Source organism: Syngnathoides biaculeatus, chromosome 19 (genome assembly GCF_019802595.1).
Source record: "Syngnathoides biaculeatus isolate LvHL_M chromosome 19, ASM1980259v1, whole genome shotgun sequence".
In the NCBI taxonomy this organism is placed as follows: domain Eukaryota; kingdom Metazoa; phylum Chordata; class Actinopteri; order Syngnathiformes; family Syngnathidae; genus Syngnathoides; species Syngnathoides biaculeatus.
In genome coordinates this window covers 15,073,625-15,094,349 of record NC_084658.1, presented here as the reverse complement: position 1 = coordinate 15,094,349, position 20,725 = coordinate 15,073,625, and the positions used below count along the sequence as shown (strand labels likewise).

The 20,725-nt window shown below is 48.3% G+C and overlaps 1 protein-coding gene across 4 annotated transcripts; it reads right to left on the bottom strand.

The window, feature by feature from the left end:
- Positions 1–277: 277 nt before the first annotated feature.
- LOC133492934 (collectin-12-like) lies at positions 278–20,000 on the bottom strand. Of its 4 annotated transcripts, XM_061805793.1 has the most exons (11): positions 19,902–20,000; positions 19,235–19,576; positions 18,437–18,487; positions 5,936–6,058; positions 3,338–3,424; positions 2,231–3,274; positions 1,533–2,030; positions 1,266–1,402; positions 1,047–1,156; positions 608–756; positions 278–526 (listed from the first exon to the last, which is right to left on the bottom strand). In XM_061805793.1, exons 2-11 carry the CDS (start codon positions 19,239–19,241, stop codon positions 513–515), a joined length of 2,220 nt encoding a protein of 739 aa, XP_061661777.1. In that variant the 5' UTR covers positions 19,242–19,576; positions 19,902–20,000; the 3' UTR covers positions 278–512. The 4 variants fall into 4 exon arrangements, with proteins under 4 accessions (XP_061661777.1, XP_061661776.1, XP_061661774.1 ...); XM_061805792.1 differs by lacking the exon at positions 19,902–20,000 and having other exon boundaries at positions 19,235–19,842; XM_061805790.1 differs by lacking the exons at positions 19,235–19,576; positions 19,902–20,000 and adding an exon at positions 18,582–18,741.
- Positions 20,001–20,725: the final 725 nt, after the last annotated feature.

Here is a 20,725-nt window from a genome sequence, read left to right as displayed (position 1 = left end):
TGTCATTTTCTTTCATGATTCCTTTTTGCAAATTTCCTCTCGGGATGACCTGTGGTACTTTGCTGCCCCCTAACGGGAGTATTCGGTACTACCTTACTTTGGACGGTACTTCAATTGAAAACGTCCGATATCATTTGGTAACTTTTAATCTCATCAGAAAACATTTTTAAGAAAGAGTGAAAAGCATGTACAGTAATTTTGTTTTTGCATTTAAGGACTCGCTCATCTCCTACAAAACCGCATCGTGAAATATACATTCAGATATTTAGTTGCGCGTTAAAATATATTTCAATCACTTGGTAAATTTGTAAAAAATATACAGTATGTATATCTATCTATCTATCTATCTATATATATATATATATAATTAATAAAAAAATGAATGTCCTTCCTTTGGCTGCGCTGCTGTATTGCACTCAAGCCGCTCGAGTCCCAAACGCGTCCCTTCGTGGTGGACCAGATCCCGTGTGGAGTCCGGTCTAGCTGCCCCCACCCCTCCCCCGCCTTGACTGCTACGAGCTCCCTGCTGAGGCACAACAGACACAGTGAATGATATTAGTAAATATTAAAAATGTACGCACGGCTCGGGCGGAGGTTGTGCACGTACGCGTTTGCGTCTGTCGCTTGTGGCAAACGTAGCTCATGACGTCGTCGCAGGAGAAATCGTTCCACAGGCCGTCGTGGATGAGGCCCGCGCAGTTCTCGTCGCCGTCGTGGCCGTGACCCCAGTTGTCGGGCTGGCCGGGCTTCCACTTCCTGCATCGGCCCACGCCGCCCCGATATTTAGCTCGTAACGTGACCAAAAAAAATGTCCAGAGATGCTCACTGGAACTCTGTGGTTGCTAACCAAAACAGCAGCAGCAGTGACCGAAACTGATGGCTAAGCTCAACAATGTTGCGTGTTTATGTACCAGGAAGTGTTTTAAAACTCCGATTCCACTCCACGCAAGTAATAATATTCCCTGCTATTTGCCGACAAAATGTTCCCATGACGTGCCTTTCCCCATCTGCATTTGAGTAATTACGAACTCCCAGAGAGTACTGACGTGAAAGCCGGTCGGCTGCCGTCCAGCCAGCGCCAGACGTTCTCCTCCTCCCGGTCGGTTAGACCCATCCAGAAGTAACCCTTGCCCGTCGTCTGCTTCTGCAGCCATTTCTGAAATCATATGAGGAAAAAAAAATCATTTTCTGTTGTTGGAAAGAAGCATCATTGGAGGATTCCTACCAAAAAGCGAATCTCAACCTTGAGACCGAGCGGGACTTGCCTGTTCCTCCATGTCGCGGATGATCAACAAGGAAGCCGAGTTGAGCGCGCAAGCGGTCTTAGCGTCATCGAAGCTGTGCGAGTCCTTGGAGATCAAGTAGCACTTGTCCCTGTAGTGAAGCCACTCAGGCGGACAACCTGTGACAGGCAATCAGATCGTGCCAGAAGTCAAAAATGGTGACGTGTCGAATATAACGCCCCCCCCCCCCCCTCCTCCCGTAAAGGGTTTTGGTACGATTGATGCTGGTGGTCTTTGGGGAGGTCGTACCTGGGGCCCACAGTGTCGGAGCGACGCCCTCATCTTGAAGTGATGCCGGGCCCATGGCGCTGACAGCTCCCCGTGTGGGAATTCCAGGTGGTCCGGGTGGTCCCACAGGCCCCGGAGGCCCCACTGGTCCTTGCAGTCCCCTTGGACCCTGCTCCCCGGCCGGCCCTATGGGACCCCGGATGCCCGGTGGACCCTGCGCACCCTGAGGACCGGGCTGCCCGTCTCTACCGGGCAGACCTGCGGTTCCTGGCTCGCCCTTACCACCGGGAGGTCCAGCCCTTCCCCCGGATCCCCTGGGGCCCTTGGACCCCGGATTTCCCGGGACACCTGGAAGGCCCCTCAAGCCTGGTAGACCTGGTGGCCCTGGAATCCCTTGCTCTCCTCTCGGCCCTCGTATGCCTGAAGCACCTTTGTCCCCTTTCTCGCCTTTCTGACCTGATTGACCGGCCGGTCCCGGAGGTCCTTTGTCCCCTCGAGGCCCTCTGGGACCAGGAGGACCTGCAACCGAAAGTAGTGTAAGCAAAGGAACCTTCCATCCTTTATTCATTTTTTTTTTTAAAGTGCTTCTTCTCACTTGGTCCCCAGGTGAGCTGATTTCAGCAGACAAGCATTTACCCTCACACTCACATACTGATGAACAATTTGAAGTCCTTAATTAAGCGAGCGTGTTCCAAACAAACTGTTTCATCACATCTTACCCTGTAGGATTGTGAAGTTGGTGATCAACTGGGAGTGCTTGGTGTCCACAAGCTTCATCTCCTCCATGATAATGGACAGGCTGGTGACCTCCTTATCCAAGCGCGCCGCCAGCTCCTCCTGCTGGGATCGCAGTCCGGCGGCGTCCACCCTCACGTCGGCCACGCTGCCGTTGAGGCTCAGCAGAAAGTCCGAGTGGTGGCTGAGAGTTTCCGAGCAACCGCGCACGGCGATGAGGTTGAGGTTTATGGCGCCCAGGAGCTGCGTGGTGAAGCTGACGTTGCCAGTCACCCGGTCCAGGTTCTGCTCTGACTCGTCCACCCGCACCTCCAGACGCTCAAGTTTAGATGATGTAATGTTGGTGAAGTCCCTCTGCCGGTCCAGGATGTCCTTCAGGGACTGGTCGTGGGCCTCGGCCAAGGTGCTGGTGTTCTGCAACTGGCTGGACACAAAGGCCAGCTGGGATCCGACCTCCTCCAGGCTGTCATTGTTGGCTTTGGAAAGCGTCGAGGCATTGGTTGCCAGAACCTGCAGGTTGTCCACTTTACTCCGAAGCCACTCGGTATCGGAGCGCGTCTGTCTGGTGGTCTGCTCAAGGATTTGGAAGTCATTGCGGACTTTCTGGATATTCTGACTTGTGTCGTCCACCGAGCGGTGCAGAGCCTCAATGAGGCCGCGCTGCTGCGCCTGCGTGAGATTCAGACCACCGATGCTCAGCAAGACCTGGTTCTGGAGTTTCACTTGCTGCTGGAGTTCTCTCTGCAGTCGGTTGGTGTCGTCCCGCAGACCCCCCAGGACGCCGCCGTACGTGTGCAGGGTGCCGTTGACGAAGCGCAAGGCGGCCGTGTTGCTGTCCAACAGATCTCGGATGGAGGCCTGACCGCTCTGGATTTCCGAGTCGAGGTTTTGCAGCTGGCTCAGCTTGACCTGATCGCCGTGGAGGTGCTCCTCCATGGTGGACAGTTGCCTCTGCAGGGCCCACACCTTACTTTTGAAGGCATGGATCGCTGTGGTGGCGTTCTCAGATTTTTCCCCGCTTTGATCATCTGAATATGGAAAATTCTTGCATCACGCCGTATCTTTTGTCGAGAAACTCTTGCTCCGCTTACCTAGCTTTTTCAAGTCCGTCTCCACCGCGATGATCTTCCCCCCATAGTTGGCGACGCCTTCGGACACGCTGTCGACTCTTTTGACCACTGCCACAGAAACACGAGACGGAGGTTAGCATGGTCTCGGTTGAACTTCACTCGGGAGCCAGAATGGCCTCCAACCACAGACAACATTTATGAAAAGGGATCAGAAGAAAACCGTGGAAGTCGGGAAGAAATCTCGGGACATGTCTCGTAGACATGCAATAACGGTGGAAGTGATTAGTGTTAACTCTCTGGATTAGGTCAAGCAAAGTAAATAACATCAGCTTTAATTAGGTTTACTTTGAGAAGGAGACACACAGATCCCATAAATATGGCCCGGGGGTCGTCAGTGACAGACATTCAGGAAGGACGACCTTCCCCAGGGATAGAAGCTGACCTGGCAGGAGGGGTCTTTAGTCAACAGGATGGAATCAGAGATAACTGGGGGAAGGAGGGGGGAGGGCACCGTGGCAGGGGAGGGTCTTCACGCCCCCACAGGCGACACCGGCGTTCATTTCCTCTGGAATGTGTCTGGGATTTCAGGGAGTCAGCCCACCGCCAGCACCAGCCTCACCAGGGGGACGCGTCCTTAAAAGTGGGGACAACCTCGACTTCAGCGAGGGGGGAGTAGTCGGTGGACGGGGCCAGACGAGCGAAGGCTAGTTATCTTAGCTTCATGCGAACTAATCAATGTGACCTTAGATTGTCACGAGCACATCGGGAGTATTTGGAGATGAAACGTTACAGACTACAATACAAGCAACACTTTGAAGTCCCGGCACAAGTGTTTTACGAACAGCACATTTTCCTTCACACGTTCCTGTCTGGTTTTCTGGCCTCCTTAGGATGAACACGTGGCAAAATCTGCCAAAAACCAGACAATTTAAAGACTCGACGACAGAAGACATTAACTTGGCAGTCAGCTAAGAAATTTCTAGCGATGTAGAAATGTGGTGTTTTGTCCCAAGTCTGAATTGTTCTCTGTGGGTCTTTCGAGCCTAGCGGGACACCTTGTAAAATGACTTTTAAAAGGAACAAAATTCCCTGCTAAAATAAAGTGTTTCACAATGTAACCCCACACTGGCAGCCGTTTTTAGTACAATTACGGTACCGTGAAAAGAGTTTGAGCCCATTGCGACACAATTTGCTTGCATGCTTTGGAAGGTGGGCCTACGTCTGGGGTCACCAAAAGTTACTTTCGAAGAAACTACACAGTAAATCATTAAATGTGGTCAGTACATGGTCACTTAAAGAAATACAGCTAACGGTGGCCTCTGATCCTTTTGCCCAAAAGACAACAAATACCCAAACCAAAGCTGAAAGCAGGTGAAAGCATTCCCCGTTTGCCACTTTCATTTCCGTTCCGGACTGATTTTAAGGGAAAGCGATGGAGCCTTAGGACGGGCAGACCTCATTCCGTCGTTGGTTGTGTCAATCCGGTCGGACAGAGGTCACCAATCGAAAAGGAAGCTGCTGAGTTGAGGGACCGAGCAGAGTCCCCGGGAAGTCTCAGCGATCAATGCGGTTCTGACTGGGCCACCACTGGACACGTGTCGCCGGACACCGATCCGAGGTTCCCTAGACGGGCTTTTGCACCGGTGCCAGTAAAAACCCAATTTGGCCAGAGTCGCGCTGAGTTCCCTTGCGGCGCATCTGGGATCGATTAGGTCCGCATGAAAGCGTGCAAGAGAGAGCACGAGGGGGACATGGAGACGCACAGATAACCCCCCGAACATATTAACATAACTTCACTGTTTGGAAAAAAAAAAAAAAAGAAATGGGAGGAGTGAGGGTGTGGGGGGGGGGGGGGGGGGGGGGGGGTCATATGGCAATGTTTATGACAATTATGTTCAGCACATTCACAGTCTAGTTCCCTGAAAGACTAAACCTGACCTGGAAAGCATGAAACTAAAAAGTTTAGCTCAACTGCTGTTTTTTTTAATTCACTTCTGGTTCGGTTCTGAGATGGACCCGATGGCCTCCACATCTCGATAGTTGCAACTTGGAGGGGTCAGCTGACCCGGATGGGCTTGACTGACCTAAACTTTGCTTCCTGGTACTTACGCCAATGAATTGTGTTTAGTGGTAAGCTTTTGCGGGGAAACACAGGCTGGCTTTTGTTCCCTCTGGACGGGGCCAAGACCGCTGACTCCGGCTTGACTTTTTAACCGCACAGTGATGTGTTTTTCCCACTCCCGTACCGTTGTCTTTCAGTAAAGCTCAAGAAACGCAGCCAAGGGACGAACAAGAATTCTTTTGCCGTGAAAGAACGCAAAGAGTCTTCAAGAGCAGCGATCCGGTTTCACGGTGGCATGAGCTGAAACTGGATGAGGACCTTGACTTTTCAATACCCTGCATGCAAACCGTTTAGAATTGGGACAGTCCGAGGGCCGTTTGGACGGTCCAAAAAGAACAGAGGAGAGTGCTGAAACATACGGGGATATTTAGAAGGGAATTTTACCCAATCTGAAGAAAGTTGTCTTCGGGACAAGAGAAATACAGTAGTAGCAATATGTGGAGTTGAATATTCATACGGAACAGAATTATAAAATACCCACACGGTCGTCATCTTACCTTTATATCCAAGTACGGCAACGGCTATGGTGAGGAGCGTACACAGCACGTAGAGCAAGGCTATGGAGGTCTTCAGTGCCCATTCCTTCTTGCATTTGGTGCACTGGGCGCCCTCCTGGATGGCTGTGGAGGGAGGGAGGGAGGGGGGGGGGTTGAAAGTCTTTATATTGTTCTTTTGTATACAAAGCAGGAAAAAAAACTAAAAAGCCACATTACGGGTAACGCTTTTTTTTTGTTGTTGTTGTTGCCAAGACCGGGACTCCCACATCTGGACAAACACGGGATTGGGGTCTACATGAAACAGTTCCCTTAAAGCCCCTGGGTGGTCAAGGGGCAAGGGACACCAAAACAAATCTCTTCCCCGTGTGGTTGTTTACACTCGTGCTTATTTTCTTCCCTGCGCACCCCGCAAAAATATTTCAACAAACCTTCTGGCGTAAGCGAAGTCTCCTGTGAGCAAACTTTTGGAAAAACAAGTAATGGTTACATTGAAGACAACTTCGTGGCTCAACCTTACCATTCTTCTTAGGTTGTAGAATTTGGAGTAGAGTCAACCAAAAGGTTCGGGATTTGTGGGACACAGCTGTGGTTTATTTGCAACCCAGGAAGTGCGACTGTGTGTGTGTGAGACGAGGTTCAATTTTCATACACCTGCTACTTAACCAACAATGGCCATCCTCATAAACCTTCTAACAATATAATCCCTGCCCTAACCCAAGCGAACTATAATCCTAACCCTAGCTACTGAACCTCATTCGAAAACCTAACTGTTATCCCTAGGTTTTAATCATAACCATAATCCAAGACCTCTACCGCCTGACCTCGACTCCTAACGCCACCTCTAAACCTGAACCCTGCAACCCAACTCTAAACCCGTAATCCTAACCCTAATCGCCACCCCAAATCTTCACTCTACTTTGGAATACTAACGCAAGATCCAAGCGTAGTCCTATCTCCTTCCCCGAGTGTCACCCCCAAGGGAAGTCCACCCCATTTAAGGGACTAACTGTGAGATAAAGATAAAAATGTATACAAGCAAAATAAGAAGACTTTATCATTTATGTATTAGATGATTAGCGATTAGTGTATTTGTATCAAACATTGAGTGGCAGAATGTCCCCCAGCTTGATGTGCTCTGACGCCAACACCGCCTGCCTAACCCCGAGCCTTCTCCCTGGCGCTGGCTCCAAATTCCTTCTAATCCCAAAAGTATTCCACGCCTCTACCCCTTAACCCCAAGTGCAGCTCCTTAACCCAATCCTAATCCTTCCTCCTAAACTGAAACCTCACTCCACACGCCAACCCTGACCTAAACGCCCTCTCCTAACCCTACCCTAATCCCACCTCCTCACTTTTACCCAAGTGGTGTTAACGGGACACGATTAAAGAGTGCCAAAGCTTCCAACGCTCATCCGCTTTAATTCCTATCAAAGCGTCGCTTCGATTAGTCACCCCAGTCTCACTCTCGGGTTAATAGAAAGATGTTGGTTCACCTCCCCGCGTACCGTGAATACAGAAAAGAAAAACGAGAGCGCGAGAGAAAATGGGGGTGGGTGAAATGTAATACTCTTATGGTTTTGATTCGTACCCAACTCAAATAACCTCCGACGCTACTCTGGCCAAGTAAATGATTTGTCACAAGTTCTTGTACCCTCGCGCCGAATGACTCCAAGGCTTCAAATTCTGATTAAATGGTAGTTTTCATCCGAAACAAACACCCATGAAAAGCCAAACTGGCAAGATGTACTGAAGTGAGCAGGGACACTAAAACTCTTGAACCTAGTGGGGTAGTGCACTAGGAGCGCTATGAACTGTAGCATGACTACAGTGGAGTTTTACTGACCACGCAGTGACCTCAGTTGGCCGGGGTTCAGACCCAAGTAGTTGTGCAAAAGCCCACCTCGGCCTCTTCAAATTGTTTGAAAAAATCTTTATACTTGTGGTGCAGCGCAGCGTCGACACGCGGCGGTTAACACAGCTGCGTCTGCGCCGCTCGGGACTGCCAAAGTCTCTACCTCCTCGGTCGCGATCGGGTTTTTCCTTTCTGAAACGATGCCGATGATGCACATTCGCTCACTCTAGTTACAAAAAAAAAAAAAAAAAAGATGAACAAATAAATAACAAAAAGGGCCGGTAATGTCATTTACAGACTCTATAAACATGTTTCCCAGGACTCTGGACTCCCGCGTGGCCACAAAGCGACAACACCAATGAAATGTTTTTCCACCTTTGTCACGGTGAAAGCGGAGAAGTCAAATTCCACACGAGACGCAAAAAAATATCCCGAGGTTTGCGTTTCGCAAACTTTTTGAGGCCTGCCGAAAAAAACATGAACAGGATTCGTCGCATCTTGCCGAGACGAAAAAGCCTTGAAACACAAATGATTATTTTTTTGGACCAGGACCAAACTGGTTAGACAGACTATGACGGCATTTTCTCATTAATATAAACTACAAATAATGTCAGATAAAACAAATAACTTTTTGGATCCACACACCAAAATATGTTGAGTCCTTCCCTGACCCAACCTTTTCTCTTTCAGCAAAATGTTGAGAAAAATGCCAAACACCAAGAATGTGTTTCTTGGCCACGTAGATCCACAAAAAACCGAGTTCTGCTTTCGACCCCTTGGGGTGGGGGGCTCGCTTATTAAAATGCGACGTTTATTTACTGTAAATAGCTGTCAGGGTTTCCGTGGTAACGGACAGGAACGCAAAGTGATGAGGTCACACGCTCCTGGCCTCCCTCTTAAACGCGCTCGACAAACTTCCATGAACTAGATTGATCCCAAAAGGACAAATGGGTGAATTAAGGCTGGCATCGCAATGAAAAGTGAATTGGATGAGCTCACAAATGTCCACTCCAGTATCAGACCTCTTTTGCGCAAGATTTCTGATCGACTTGAATCCGCTGCCAAGTTTGTGAGCCGGTTGGGGAGTGGGGGGGACAGAGGCCTCCGTGACTCCTACACCTGGCTTTTCTTGCCCACATGGTGAGGCTGTGCCCGTGGACACCAATCGGTGACTTTCAGTGACCTTGGAGTGCGACCACCTCCTACCCCCAGTAAAAAATTAAGAGCATTTGTGTGTTTCAAATAATGTGACATCGATGGCCTCAGATTCCAGATTTCAACGTGGAAACTGGCTAGAACAAGGACTCCCAAATTGGTAGGGATAGCGGTTAGCGTCTCTCAAATACCCAATACTCAAATACTTGGGGTCAACAATGCAGAGCAACGGAGAGTGGGGTAAGGAAGTGAAGAAACAGGTCCAAGCGGGGTGGAACAGTTGGCGGAAGGTGTCTGGTGTTCTATGTGACAGAAGAGTCTCCGCTAGGACGAAGGCCAAAGTCTATAAAACAGGCCTTGAGGCCGGCCGTCATGTACGGATTAGAGACGGTGGCAGAAATGAAGATGTTGAGGTTCTCGCTCGGAGCGAGCATGTTGGATAGGATTCGAAATGAGCTCATTAGTGGGACAGCCAAAGTTGGATGTTTTGAAGAAAAGGTTCGAGAGAGCAGACTCCGATGGTTTGGACATGTCCAGAGGCGAGAGAGCGAGTATATTGGTAGAAGGGTTGCTGATGATGGAGCTGCCAGACAAAAGAGCGAGATGTTGATGTCAGTCCGGCAGAAAGACCCTGGAGTTGAATGATGTTTTCCAGGGCAGCAAATCTCGACCAACGCTCCCCCCCCCCAAAATCATGACACTGCAAATAAACTTCCATTTTGTCTCTCCCGGGATTCTCAGCTTCTCCTCCCAGAGTTGGCGTGCGCAATTAACACATTTCATTCTACCTGCCAATGACGCAACGAGAGGAAGTGCGGAAATAGGGCCAAAATTCCTCGGAGTTCATGAGATGGCTCTGGAGGCCCTGGCAGGGAGGAAAATTAAAAAAAAAAAAAAAAAACGACTTCATGTGTGGTTTTGCCTTTTTTATTAAGCGTGATGGAAACCAAACGCCTCCGTCACACAGGCTTGTGGTTGTAAGCGAGCGTCACTAAAACACAGCCGGAGAACGAGGATTTAAAGAGGATTTTTGGTTGTTTTTCAAGCCCTGGAAGGTGAGAAAGACAGCGATGTGATGGATGAGCTGTTGAGGCCCGCACGAGTCTCTCCAGGATTGTGACATCATCCGGTTGAAAAACAAGGAAGACGAGAACAAGGCCTTTGGACGGGACGTGCCCAGCCAAAAGGCCGGAGAAATCAATGGAGGGAGGAGCAGAACGGCAAATGCCAAAGACGCAAAAATTAGACTGCCGATGTGCGCAAATCTCCCTCGGAAGCTTCGGGTTTCTTGAAAGTGAACCTTCATGTGAACGAGGGAAGGACGATTAGACTGATTTGTGAGGAAGGACAGAGAAAAAGGGACGCTCCAAAAATGTTTCCAATTCCATTGGTTTTAAATAAAGAATCCGTCATCTGGAGCTAAGTCAAAAGGCAAAGCTCTCAATTTACCAGTCCTTCTACGTTTCTACCCTCACTTATGGGCATGAGCGAAAGAACAAGATCCCGGATACAAGCGGGCGAAATGAGTTTCCTCAGCAGAGTGTCCGGTCCCTCCCTTAGAGATAGGGTGAGAAGCTCGGTCATCCGGGAGGGACTCAGTGTCGAGCCGCTGCTCCTCCGCATTGAGAGGAGCCAGATGAGGTGGCTGGGGCATCTGTTTCGGATGCCTCCCGGACGCCTCACTGGTGAGTTGTTCCGGGCACGTTCCACCGGAAAGAGACCCCGAGGACGACCCAGGACACGCTGGAGGGACTATGTCTCTCTGTCTTGGGAACGCCTCGGAATCCTTCTGGAAGAACTGGAAGAAGTGGCTGGGGAAAGGGAAGTCTGGGTATGCCTGCTGAAGCTACTTTCCTCAAGACCCAATCTGGAAAAATGGTAGATGATGGATGGATGGAATGCATCATCTGTCACTAAGGGTAGTCAAGTAAACTGAGAACCCCCCCCCAGAAAAGTCAAGCAAATTTTGTCTTGTCTAAAGTTGAGCTCGGGATGTTCTCCTAAATCAGCTGGAATCCAAAGATAAAAAAATGTAATAACTATTCAATCCATATCTTCCTGCCAATAAAATGACAAGTTGATTTGAGGAGCGCCAGCGTCCGTGGACCCGGGAGGCCTCCGTCCCCCGTCAACCCCCCCACCCGGCAACTCCGGACCCCTGCCTCCCACGAGCCGGGAGGCCTCGCCGGGCTCTGCAAGGACTCAGAAAGACAAACAGGTCGACTTTCCAAAGAACTACATCAACGGCGGTGTTGGGATAGGGAATGGACTTACTCAGCGGAGGGGATTTAGGGGGCCTGCCGAGCGACTCGGGCTTCGGTTACAAAGCAAAACACGGGAGTCGGAACACTCAAAACATTGCAGCGTCGCGTGCGCGCGTGTGGCCGACTGGCGAATGATCGCCTAATTAGCATCGAGGCAACGATAGCGATGAATGAAATGAGATCCCGGTGAAAAAGGGGCTAGCATAAAAACAATAAAAAAAGATTTAATGCTGTAAAAATAACACAATTCAAAAGCTGCCGTTCCTCCGCCAGCCCGCCCTCCAGTTTTTGATAAAGGGGCTGTTTAACTTTCTGCTGCAAGAACCTGGAAAAAACGTCCTTGCTCCAAAAGGCAATTTTAAACCTTGTCAAAGGCAACGTTCCCCGATCCAAATGCCGAAAAACCTCCCGACGCGGTCAAAGCCGAGGCAAGTGCTTCAAAGCAAAATAAACAGCTACATGTCACTACTCGGAGTAATGCCGAAATCAAATAAATAACATCGTCCCGCTGATGAGCAGCTGAGATAATAAAGCCTTTACCCCCCCCCCCCCCACAAAAACGGCTCAGCTGTTGGAAATATGTAAAGGAGAACATATACTTCTCTGATCGTGTTCAGAACGTAGCAGCTTCTTGTTTCTAAGACTGTTCTGACAAACACAAACAGCCTCCAGCCATCTATCCATTTTCTTAGCTGCTTATCCTCACGAGGGTCGCGGGAGCGCTGGAGCCCATCCCAGCTGTCAACGGGCAGGAGGCGGGGTACACCCTGAACCGGTTGCCAGCCAATCGCAGGGCAAACAGCCGCACTCACGATCACAATCACACCTTGGGGCATGTTTTTTGGGATGCGGGAGGAAACCGGAGTGCGCGGAGAAAACTCACGCAGCCACGTGGAGAACATGCAAACTCCACACAGGCGGGACTGGGATTCAAACCCCGATCATCAGAACTGTAAGGTCAATGCTCTCTCCAGTTGCCTTGGAGTCAAATAACAATATCTGATGATTCTATCCCAATTTCTGACACATTGGTCTTATGTTAAACCATCTTAGTCTCTGCTTGGTTCATCAAGTTCTTCCTCAGAAATGTAAACATGTCAAACTACGGTTCCTGTCCAGCTGCGAAAACCCGGAGGCTATAAAAGAGTCACGCAGAGTCCTGTCAGATGGAATCGGATGCGACAGACCGTAGACGTAATAACCGCTTGTTGGAGGTTCACAGATGACTCCATACATATTAATTAATACATTATTCCTTGGCAGGACCTTGTTTTATTCATTGGGGAATATTTGTGCTTGAGCAGAAACCAAACCGTTTTCACGATGAAAGCATAAACCTCCAAAAGAATTACTATGCAAAACTCTAGAATAGACGAACCAATAATTAATGAACTGATCCATCAAGACGCGTGTCCGGACTTTGTCATCCTTGTAGGAAAGGAAGGAAGTGAGGTTGCAGTCAAAAGTCTGAATGGAAACCGGGGATGATCACCGGTGTGGATGCCTCACAACAATAATAACTCAGACAGCAAACCACACGCAGAACATCCAATTACACGGTGAACCGTCCAAAAGCAACACAAAGACGAGCAAGAGACCCACGAACGGTCAGGCTCTCCGGGGTGGGCAACAATGGAAAAGTTAAGCGGCATCGTGGGCGCTCGAGCTCCTCCTGGGTGGTCCGGGCAGGGGAGGGTGGGGGAGGACGGGGGACGACGGGAACCGAGCTGGAGCTGTGTAGCGCTGCCATATTGTGTTCGGACGCAGCGGAAGACGACGGGCTGGGATGATCCCATTCCACAAAGACCAGGTGTCTGACAACGGTGTGATGAATACTAATCGACGCCCGTCCACCGCTCGGTTTGTTTGAGGTTACCCGGGGGAAACCCCAGACCGTAAATCAGTACAATCGGGTGTACATTTTTGACATTTGGCAGTCATTTCTATCAGGAAGGAGACTCGCAAAAAGTTTGATTGATGGTAAATCGTAAGAAATACAGCATGGCAACAAAATCGGATGACTGACCCCAAAAAACTGCAAAGCTCTGAGACCTCAGCCCTGCAAGATCAAAGCTGGTCCATACATCTTTTTGGGTGAGGAATGTCTCATCCTGAAGACATTTATTGGCGTCGCCATCTAACAGAAGTGTAGAAGTGCCACAACTGCAGTCTTGGGGCTCTGATTTCACGTCCATCAAGCTCCCAACTTTCATTTACGTATACCCGACAACCATTAGGGCGGGATTTAAATTGAGTTCTCGCTTCTCCGTGGACTGGAGCAAAGTTAATCAAATTAATATGTGCAGCTTTGTACTAAAAACTGCTCATACCAAAAGTCGTGGCATCCCTTCTCTTTCTGATTGTGTGCTCGCCACGTGAAATGTTTTCAAACGCAATTATCCTTCCGATAGAAATCTTCATCTTCCAAAGCAGGAAACTGAGAGTTGATTTTGGCATCCCGATTTTCACGACCGAGACCTGGAAGGGCTTTTTACAGTTTACACAAAGAAAAGGGGGAGGAACTGGATCCCCCAAATACGTTTGCGAAAGTGCGTCCGTGTGTTCCGCTGCTGGGAACTGTTTGGGATTTAAGAGCTCGACGGCCGCCGGAGATTTGCAGATCTGAATCCATTACGTCAGGTGAGACGGTGTTTTCGAAAGCGCTCCGGCGCGGAGAGCACGGAACAGAAGAGTTGCAGCTCGCCAACGCTGAAGAATTTTATCGGGTTTTGGCAGGAGACGTTAAAAGGACACAGGTGTCTTGGATTGCTTCCTGCTGTATGCTGAATTATCAAGTCAATGAGTCAGACCCTCGTATTGAAAGCCGTTCAAAAAACAAAAAGGCCCGGCGAACTCCGGCAAAAGCTCCCCTGACATCAGCGTGTGGGTCACATCAAGGACACCGGGGTTATTACAGCGTGAGTCGCGGGGATGGCGGGGCGGGGGGTGCGGCTAGAGTGCTGCATCAGAAAAGTCTGCAACAGAGCCATCATAAAAGTAATAACTAGCGGCTCTTGTGCTTTTCTCCGCGGCATATCTCTTTGCATCTAAACTGGCTGAGCGGACTTACGGTTCTTTGATGTCAACTAATGAGTGAGCGATGCCAGACAGGACTTTACATTCAGCCATTCCTAAAACCTCTTGAACCCAAATTCGGTGGTACCCTGAAAGGAGCATACCTGTACCTTTTTGAGCCTGGGAAAGGTACACAAGCAGTTACCTTGGAGGCCAAGAACTTGCACCGTGGGGAGACAAACAGAAATGGACTCTTACTCCCACAAAATACACAGTCCAAGTATCTGGTATTAAAGATATGGTGATGAAGATGTCTTTGGTATAACAACCTGTCGCCCATCAGTTTTTTCGAGAGAAATGTCACTTTGCCAAAACTTTGGCCACCCCAGTTCACTTGCCCACAGCATGGTTTGGTACATTTGATGGCGGGGATGCCAATACCTGGATTGCGTCATGGTTCTGCCAAATATTTCTTCCTGTTAGAGAATTTTCCCTTCCAAATTGCTCGCACACTTCAAGGGTCTCTTTTTTTTTTTTTTTAATGTACAAATGCTCCCAGGTCGCTCCAGCTGACTCTTTTAATGTCAAATCTCTTCTCTCACCACGCAGGAGCCCATCCGTCCTCTTCCTGTTCTTTCCTCGAACACCGGCTGCATTTCTTCCACCTTCTCCCGCTTCCCCGTTCACTCCCTTCCCGTCTCCCCGGGATGAAATATTCCCTCGTCGTCTCCCTATCTCGCCTCCCGTCCCTCTGGCGGTACATCATCTCAGTTTTTGTTTACCCGCTCTACATTTCGATCATACTGAATGTCATACACGAGGCAAGACTGGGATGGAACAGGGTTTGTTTCTTGTAAATCACTCATTGTTGTTTGTTTTACAGCAAATTCGGCAGCAGTCTGCTTTGAATGTCTCAAAAGCGTTCTCTTTAGACGTATAAACAAGCTCAAGGCAGAACGAAAGAAGACCACAAGAGAACCCTGTACGGGAGAAGAGAAGCCACGAAACCACACCAAAGAGAATGCAAAATTCCTGGCACGCCATCAAACACACTGCAAAGCGGTGCACGACAGTATGTGTTAAACTCATCATGCCGTTGAGTAATGGGAAGAAGATTATGTTTGACACTACGTTAACCAGGATGGATGAGGTGTTGGTTCTTAGGCGGTGGCAAGACTGAACCAATACGTGACGTGATGACATCTGCGGTTGGACGCTTGAGATACTCCGACACCCAATTGTGGCTCCGGGAATATTTCGAGCCTGAGGCGGTGAAACCATAACCAGTGCAGCAAAACGATTTGCACCCTTCGGGGTCAGTGACGTCCACTTGCCTTGTCGTGTGTCGGAAGGGGAGGAGTAAGGCGAGTAACCGCCCTCTAGACGTGTGCGCACTTGTGAGGAAATGCTTCTCTTCTTTTCAACAGAGATTAAGGCCTACGGACAACCGGTTTTCCTGCCATACACGCAGCGAGACTAGACTGATTTTGCCATGACAAAACTCAAGCCTAAATTGCTCCTGTCCCACCGCAAGACTCTCCCAAAGCTGAGAACCCTGAAGCCAACTGCTCTCACTACACCAAGTAAAAAATGTGAACTTTTGGAGAACATAGTTTTGCTTGGTCTGCCAAAACCAGCGCCTAAATTTAGGCACACTCCGGTAGCCAGGAACCTTTTAGATTTTTCAGGTTCGCACGGCTGAAAATACCTGATTGGATGAAAACTCTAGTCGGCTCAAAACGGGCAGTTGGATGTACCGTGTAGCAAGAATAAAACGTTCCCCTCGTGTTTGGGAAATGGAACTGCAGAAACTTGTCTCTGGAATGGGACTTAGCAGCCTCAGTAACTGCTTAACTCCTCCGCTATTGCAGATCGCCTCCGGCTCCGGCTCGGAGTCCCGATCTTTTCTTGGTGTCGGCCCAGCGTAGATACAGCAAAAACTCCGATCTACGTCTGTTTCCAACATTTCTTTCTCTGCTTCGAGGTTTTGTGGTTTCAAAGCGACTGCCAGCATACCAGCTCTAAAGCACCAATCAGGTGCGTTGTGTTGCTTAACTCTGGCGGCCATTTTATGTCACTGCCCCCTACAGAGACGAACAAACATGTTTAAAACCTTGAGTGGCGTGGCAGCCGTCCAGGTTTGCCATATGAGTTCACTCAGTGGGTGTACAGTATGTGCCTTTTATCTGGCGTATGACTCATGCAAATCTTTTTTTGTGCATTCGCCGTTCATATGTCACGTGTGTGTACCTTCTAGATGATGTTTGATAGACGTTTCGGTCCAGAAAAGCAGACTTTTTTTTTGTTTTGGTTTGGTTTTAAAAGACGCTTTAAGAGTCAGCGTTCGTCTTTGAACGGGATCCATCCCGACTGGCATGCACCTCCGACACCAAAATGCGTGGAGGGAGGAGGCCTCCGGACAACGGCAAAGCGAGCCTGGGTTTCTCCTTCTCACGCGGAGTCAAGAGTTCATCGGAATAAAGGACTTCCCCGCGCTCCTCGCGGCCGCGGCTCGGAGTCGGGCTGGCAAAAACAAACAGGATGCTCCTCCTCGGGTGACTCGGATGACAGGGAATGCGTTTGAACACAGTTTGAGGGCTCCGCTCTCCCCGACGCGGGGTTAAAAACCTTCCCCCGCCCCGAATGAGACGTCTGAACCGTGAACCCAAATGTGTGAATGTGGTAATATTTTATGATGTTACCAAAAAATCGTAATGAGGCATCCCAGTGAGAGGTTGTGGATCATAAAAAAGAGAAAAAAAAAAAAAAAAAACACGCCACACGTAGAGCAGACTTGTTAATCCAGAAAATGTGTGCCAGAGGAGTTCCATCCATCCATCCATTCATTTTATTCGCCACTTATCCTCACGAGGGTCGTGGGAAGCCCTGGAGCCTATCCCAGCTGTCAACGTGCAGGAGGCGGGGCACACCCTGAACCGGTTGCCAGCCAATCGCAGGGCACACAGAGACACTCACAATCACACCTAAGGGCAATTTAGAGTGTTAATAATTAATATTGCATGTTTTAGGGATGTGGGAGGAAAGTGGAGAGCCCACCCGGAGAAAACCCCACGCAGGCACGGGGGGGGGGGGGGGGGGGGGGAACATGCAAACTCCACACGGGAAGTTCCGGGATTGAACCCAGGACTTCAGAAATGTGTGAGGCCCTGAGGAGTTCCATTCACCCGAATTCTGCATGTTACGGCAGATTAAAAATGCACTATTTGCGCCACAGAACAAAGAAAAATCCTGCTTAGTCAGTTAGCCATATTCATAGATTTCCTCAAATATTGGCCTTCTGTAATAAATCGCTGCTGGTGTCGCAAAAAAAAATGCAGTTGTGACATCTGTAAAGCTGCCACTGTAAGGTTTAAATAGCAAACGCTATAAGCTCATCGTTTGTTTGTTGCAAAGTCGAATAAAGGCTTCCAAAAAAATAATCAATTTGAACATAATTCTAAAGCCAAAACAATTGTCAAAACCGCTCAAAGTGACCAACGCGATTTCTTTATCTCGACGAGCCGCAAATCCAGCAGAAATCATTTTTCCCACGGGCAGTTGGTGCGCTTAACAAGCGAGCGGGCGCCTCGCCAATGTCGTCTTGCGCAACGTCGCAGAGTTGAGGTCTCGCCCGTGTTTGTGGGCGGGTTGTTGGCATAAAAGCGAGAAAAAAAGGTTCGAGAAAACTTCTCGTCCCGCTCGTGTTTGCACATTGAGCGTTTGCCACATTTTCCTGCCTTCCAGGATTACAACACGCGACTTGACCTTAGCGTAGGGAGGTATTAAAGTTCAAGTGTCATCCGTATAAACAGCATGAAGAGTGAATGCGTCCTCCCGAGTGTTTGAGCAATATCCAACAATACAACGAGCCGGCATTTTGGCTAACGCGAAGGAACAACGAGCTACCTTTCCAGCAGGTAAAACTAGCATAAACAGACAAGACCGCCCCCTACGTCACTTCCTGCTTCTTCTCAAAATCAAATCCCTCGAGAGGATTTTCATGCCGGGAGTTGCAAAAAGCCACACACGTCAAAATCATGTTTTGTGTTGAAAAAACGGCTGGGTTCATTCCGGCTGAAGTTTTTTCATGAATAACATACTAAAAATCATGAATTTCATGACAGTGGTACTTTAAGGGGGTGGGGTTGTTCCTAATTAAGGTGGGAGCGCAAAAAAAAAAAAAAAAAAGTATAAAAGTTGCTATTTATCACTCACCAAAGCGCTTGTATCCAAAAGACTGTACTTCCTCCTCGTCTGCAAAGTCGTCTGCGTGACATAATCAGAAACACACGACATAAACGTCTCGCGCTGGCGCGGGTGCAAACACACATCAAGCCTAAAAAAAAAAACCCCGACTTACGACGTTCATTCCGATGCATCGCGACAGATTTGCGGGCTCCTCTGAGGTCCCGCAACGCCGCGAACGGCACCACGTGCCGCAGTTTGCCCACCGCGCCGGCTCCGATTTCCCCGCGGGTTGTTGACAGTAAGCCGAATTACATTCCCGCTACGCTACGCTAGAGAACATCGGGGCTTAATGGTAACCAGATGGGGGTGGGGGGGTGGGGGGGAACTCGCTGAATCGTGGTGGTGGTGGTGGGGGGGGGGGGGGGCTGATGAAATGTTTTGGTCGTAGGAGGGAAGAATGAAGGCGGAGTTTCTTTACTAGTAAACTAGTGGTGATGTCAACCGTGAACCGCTATTACAGGAAGATCCTTTTTTAAAAAAAATAATATTTCATTTAATTATTTGTTATTATTATTTATTATTCTAATTATTTATTTTATTATTTTTTGTACTTATTATTTTTTCATACAGGAAGATGCTCGCGATGCTAATTATGTTTTTTTTTTTTAAGTCTCATTTCTTATGAGTGAGGTGGAGCACATCTCAGCAACGCATGCAAGTACAAGGAGAATGTGTAAAGGCGATTATCATCATAATTCAACTGCAAATGCATCACAAATCGTTGCCATGATTATAAAGATAATAATAATAATAGCAGTAGTGTACCTTTCATTGCGTTTTGATAGCTCGCAGAGGACAGAAGAAGACACGAGGAGCCGCTGTCTGTCACTTTGTGCGCATCTCAGCATCCGCCACAAAGTGTAACCCCCCCCCCCAAAAAAAAAAAAAATGAAAATAATCAAAGTTACCCAAGTTTGCAAATGACAAATGCGAAAAATGTATTAAAAGAAGCGAACTAAAAACAAACAATTTTTTTTTTTTTTTTAAAATTACGCCTCTGGTTGAAATGCCATCGTTGTTTGCGCTTCCTTTGCGCGGCACTGATGTGAAGTTTCGGCCGCGCGCCGTCTCTTGTTTTGCGAGAACAAGTCAGGCTGAAGGTAACGACTTCCGGTTGTGATCACAAAACAAAAGTTATACCGGAAGTTATGATTAAAGATGCAAAACATTCTTCACATTTTCGATACGTTAAAAATTCAAATTGCATATTATTTACAGCGTCTGTGAAGTGTAACTCATCATTCAACTAATATTCTAGCACTCAAGAATCTAGGTTGACGTATCATAGTTTAACTTTAACGTCTTCTATGCATATTCATCGTTTCATTGAATTTTATAACCATGCTGTTGTTATTTCCGTCATTCAAACACATGATAATCTTCCTTTTGATTGAATGAAATAGGACAAGCCGAAAGAAATACACATACATACATGGTAGGAAGTTGAGCTTCGTCAGCTAACTCTTATTGTGAAGGGCACACTAAATCCGGTCGTGAACACCCTTTGGTATCGCTAGCTTTACGTTTTTCCCCCTGTTGGTTAAATGAAAATGTACAAATTATAGTATTTTAAAAATGAATTTGTCTCAATAAATAGATAGAAATGGTTCATTGAAAAAAATAGAATAATCTAAAAATGTACCTCCAATATAGTTCACGTTTTTGGCTAATTAGCCACAATGTATACAACTGGAAGATGCCCAACGTGTCGACATTAATTCACTTTATTAGATTATGGATGTTATTATAGATTATTATTGCTTGAAAAAATATTGACTTTTTTTTTTTGGACTCGCATTAGTGTGCAAACTCACAAGCGGGCTTGGAGCACGACTTTTTGTCCACCTCTGAGGTGACCCCCAGCGGGTGCTTTCAACACCCCCCCATCCCATGAAGGAGGATGGGGGGGGGGGGGACATGCATTATGAGACTTGTCCATGCCTGTCGCTATAAAACGCGGGTGTCAAACTCAAGGCCTGGGAGCCAGCTCCGGCCCACTGCATGATTTTATGCGGCCCGCAAAGGAAAATGATGGATGTCGACTTCCATGTTTCTTGTTAAAATCTGTACCAAAATTTCAAATTGCATTACAATATTTCCCTATGGGCATGAGCTGTGGGTCATGACCGAAAGAACGAGATCCCGGATGCAAGCGGCCGAAAAGAGTTTCCTCCGCAGGGTGTCCGGGCTCTCCCTTAGAGTTATCGTGAGAAGCTCGGTCATCAGGGAGGGGCTCAGTGTCGGGCCGCTGAGAGG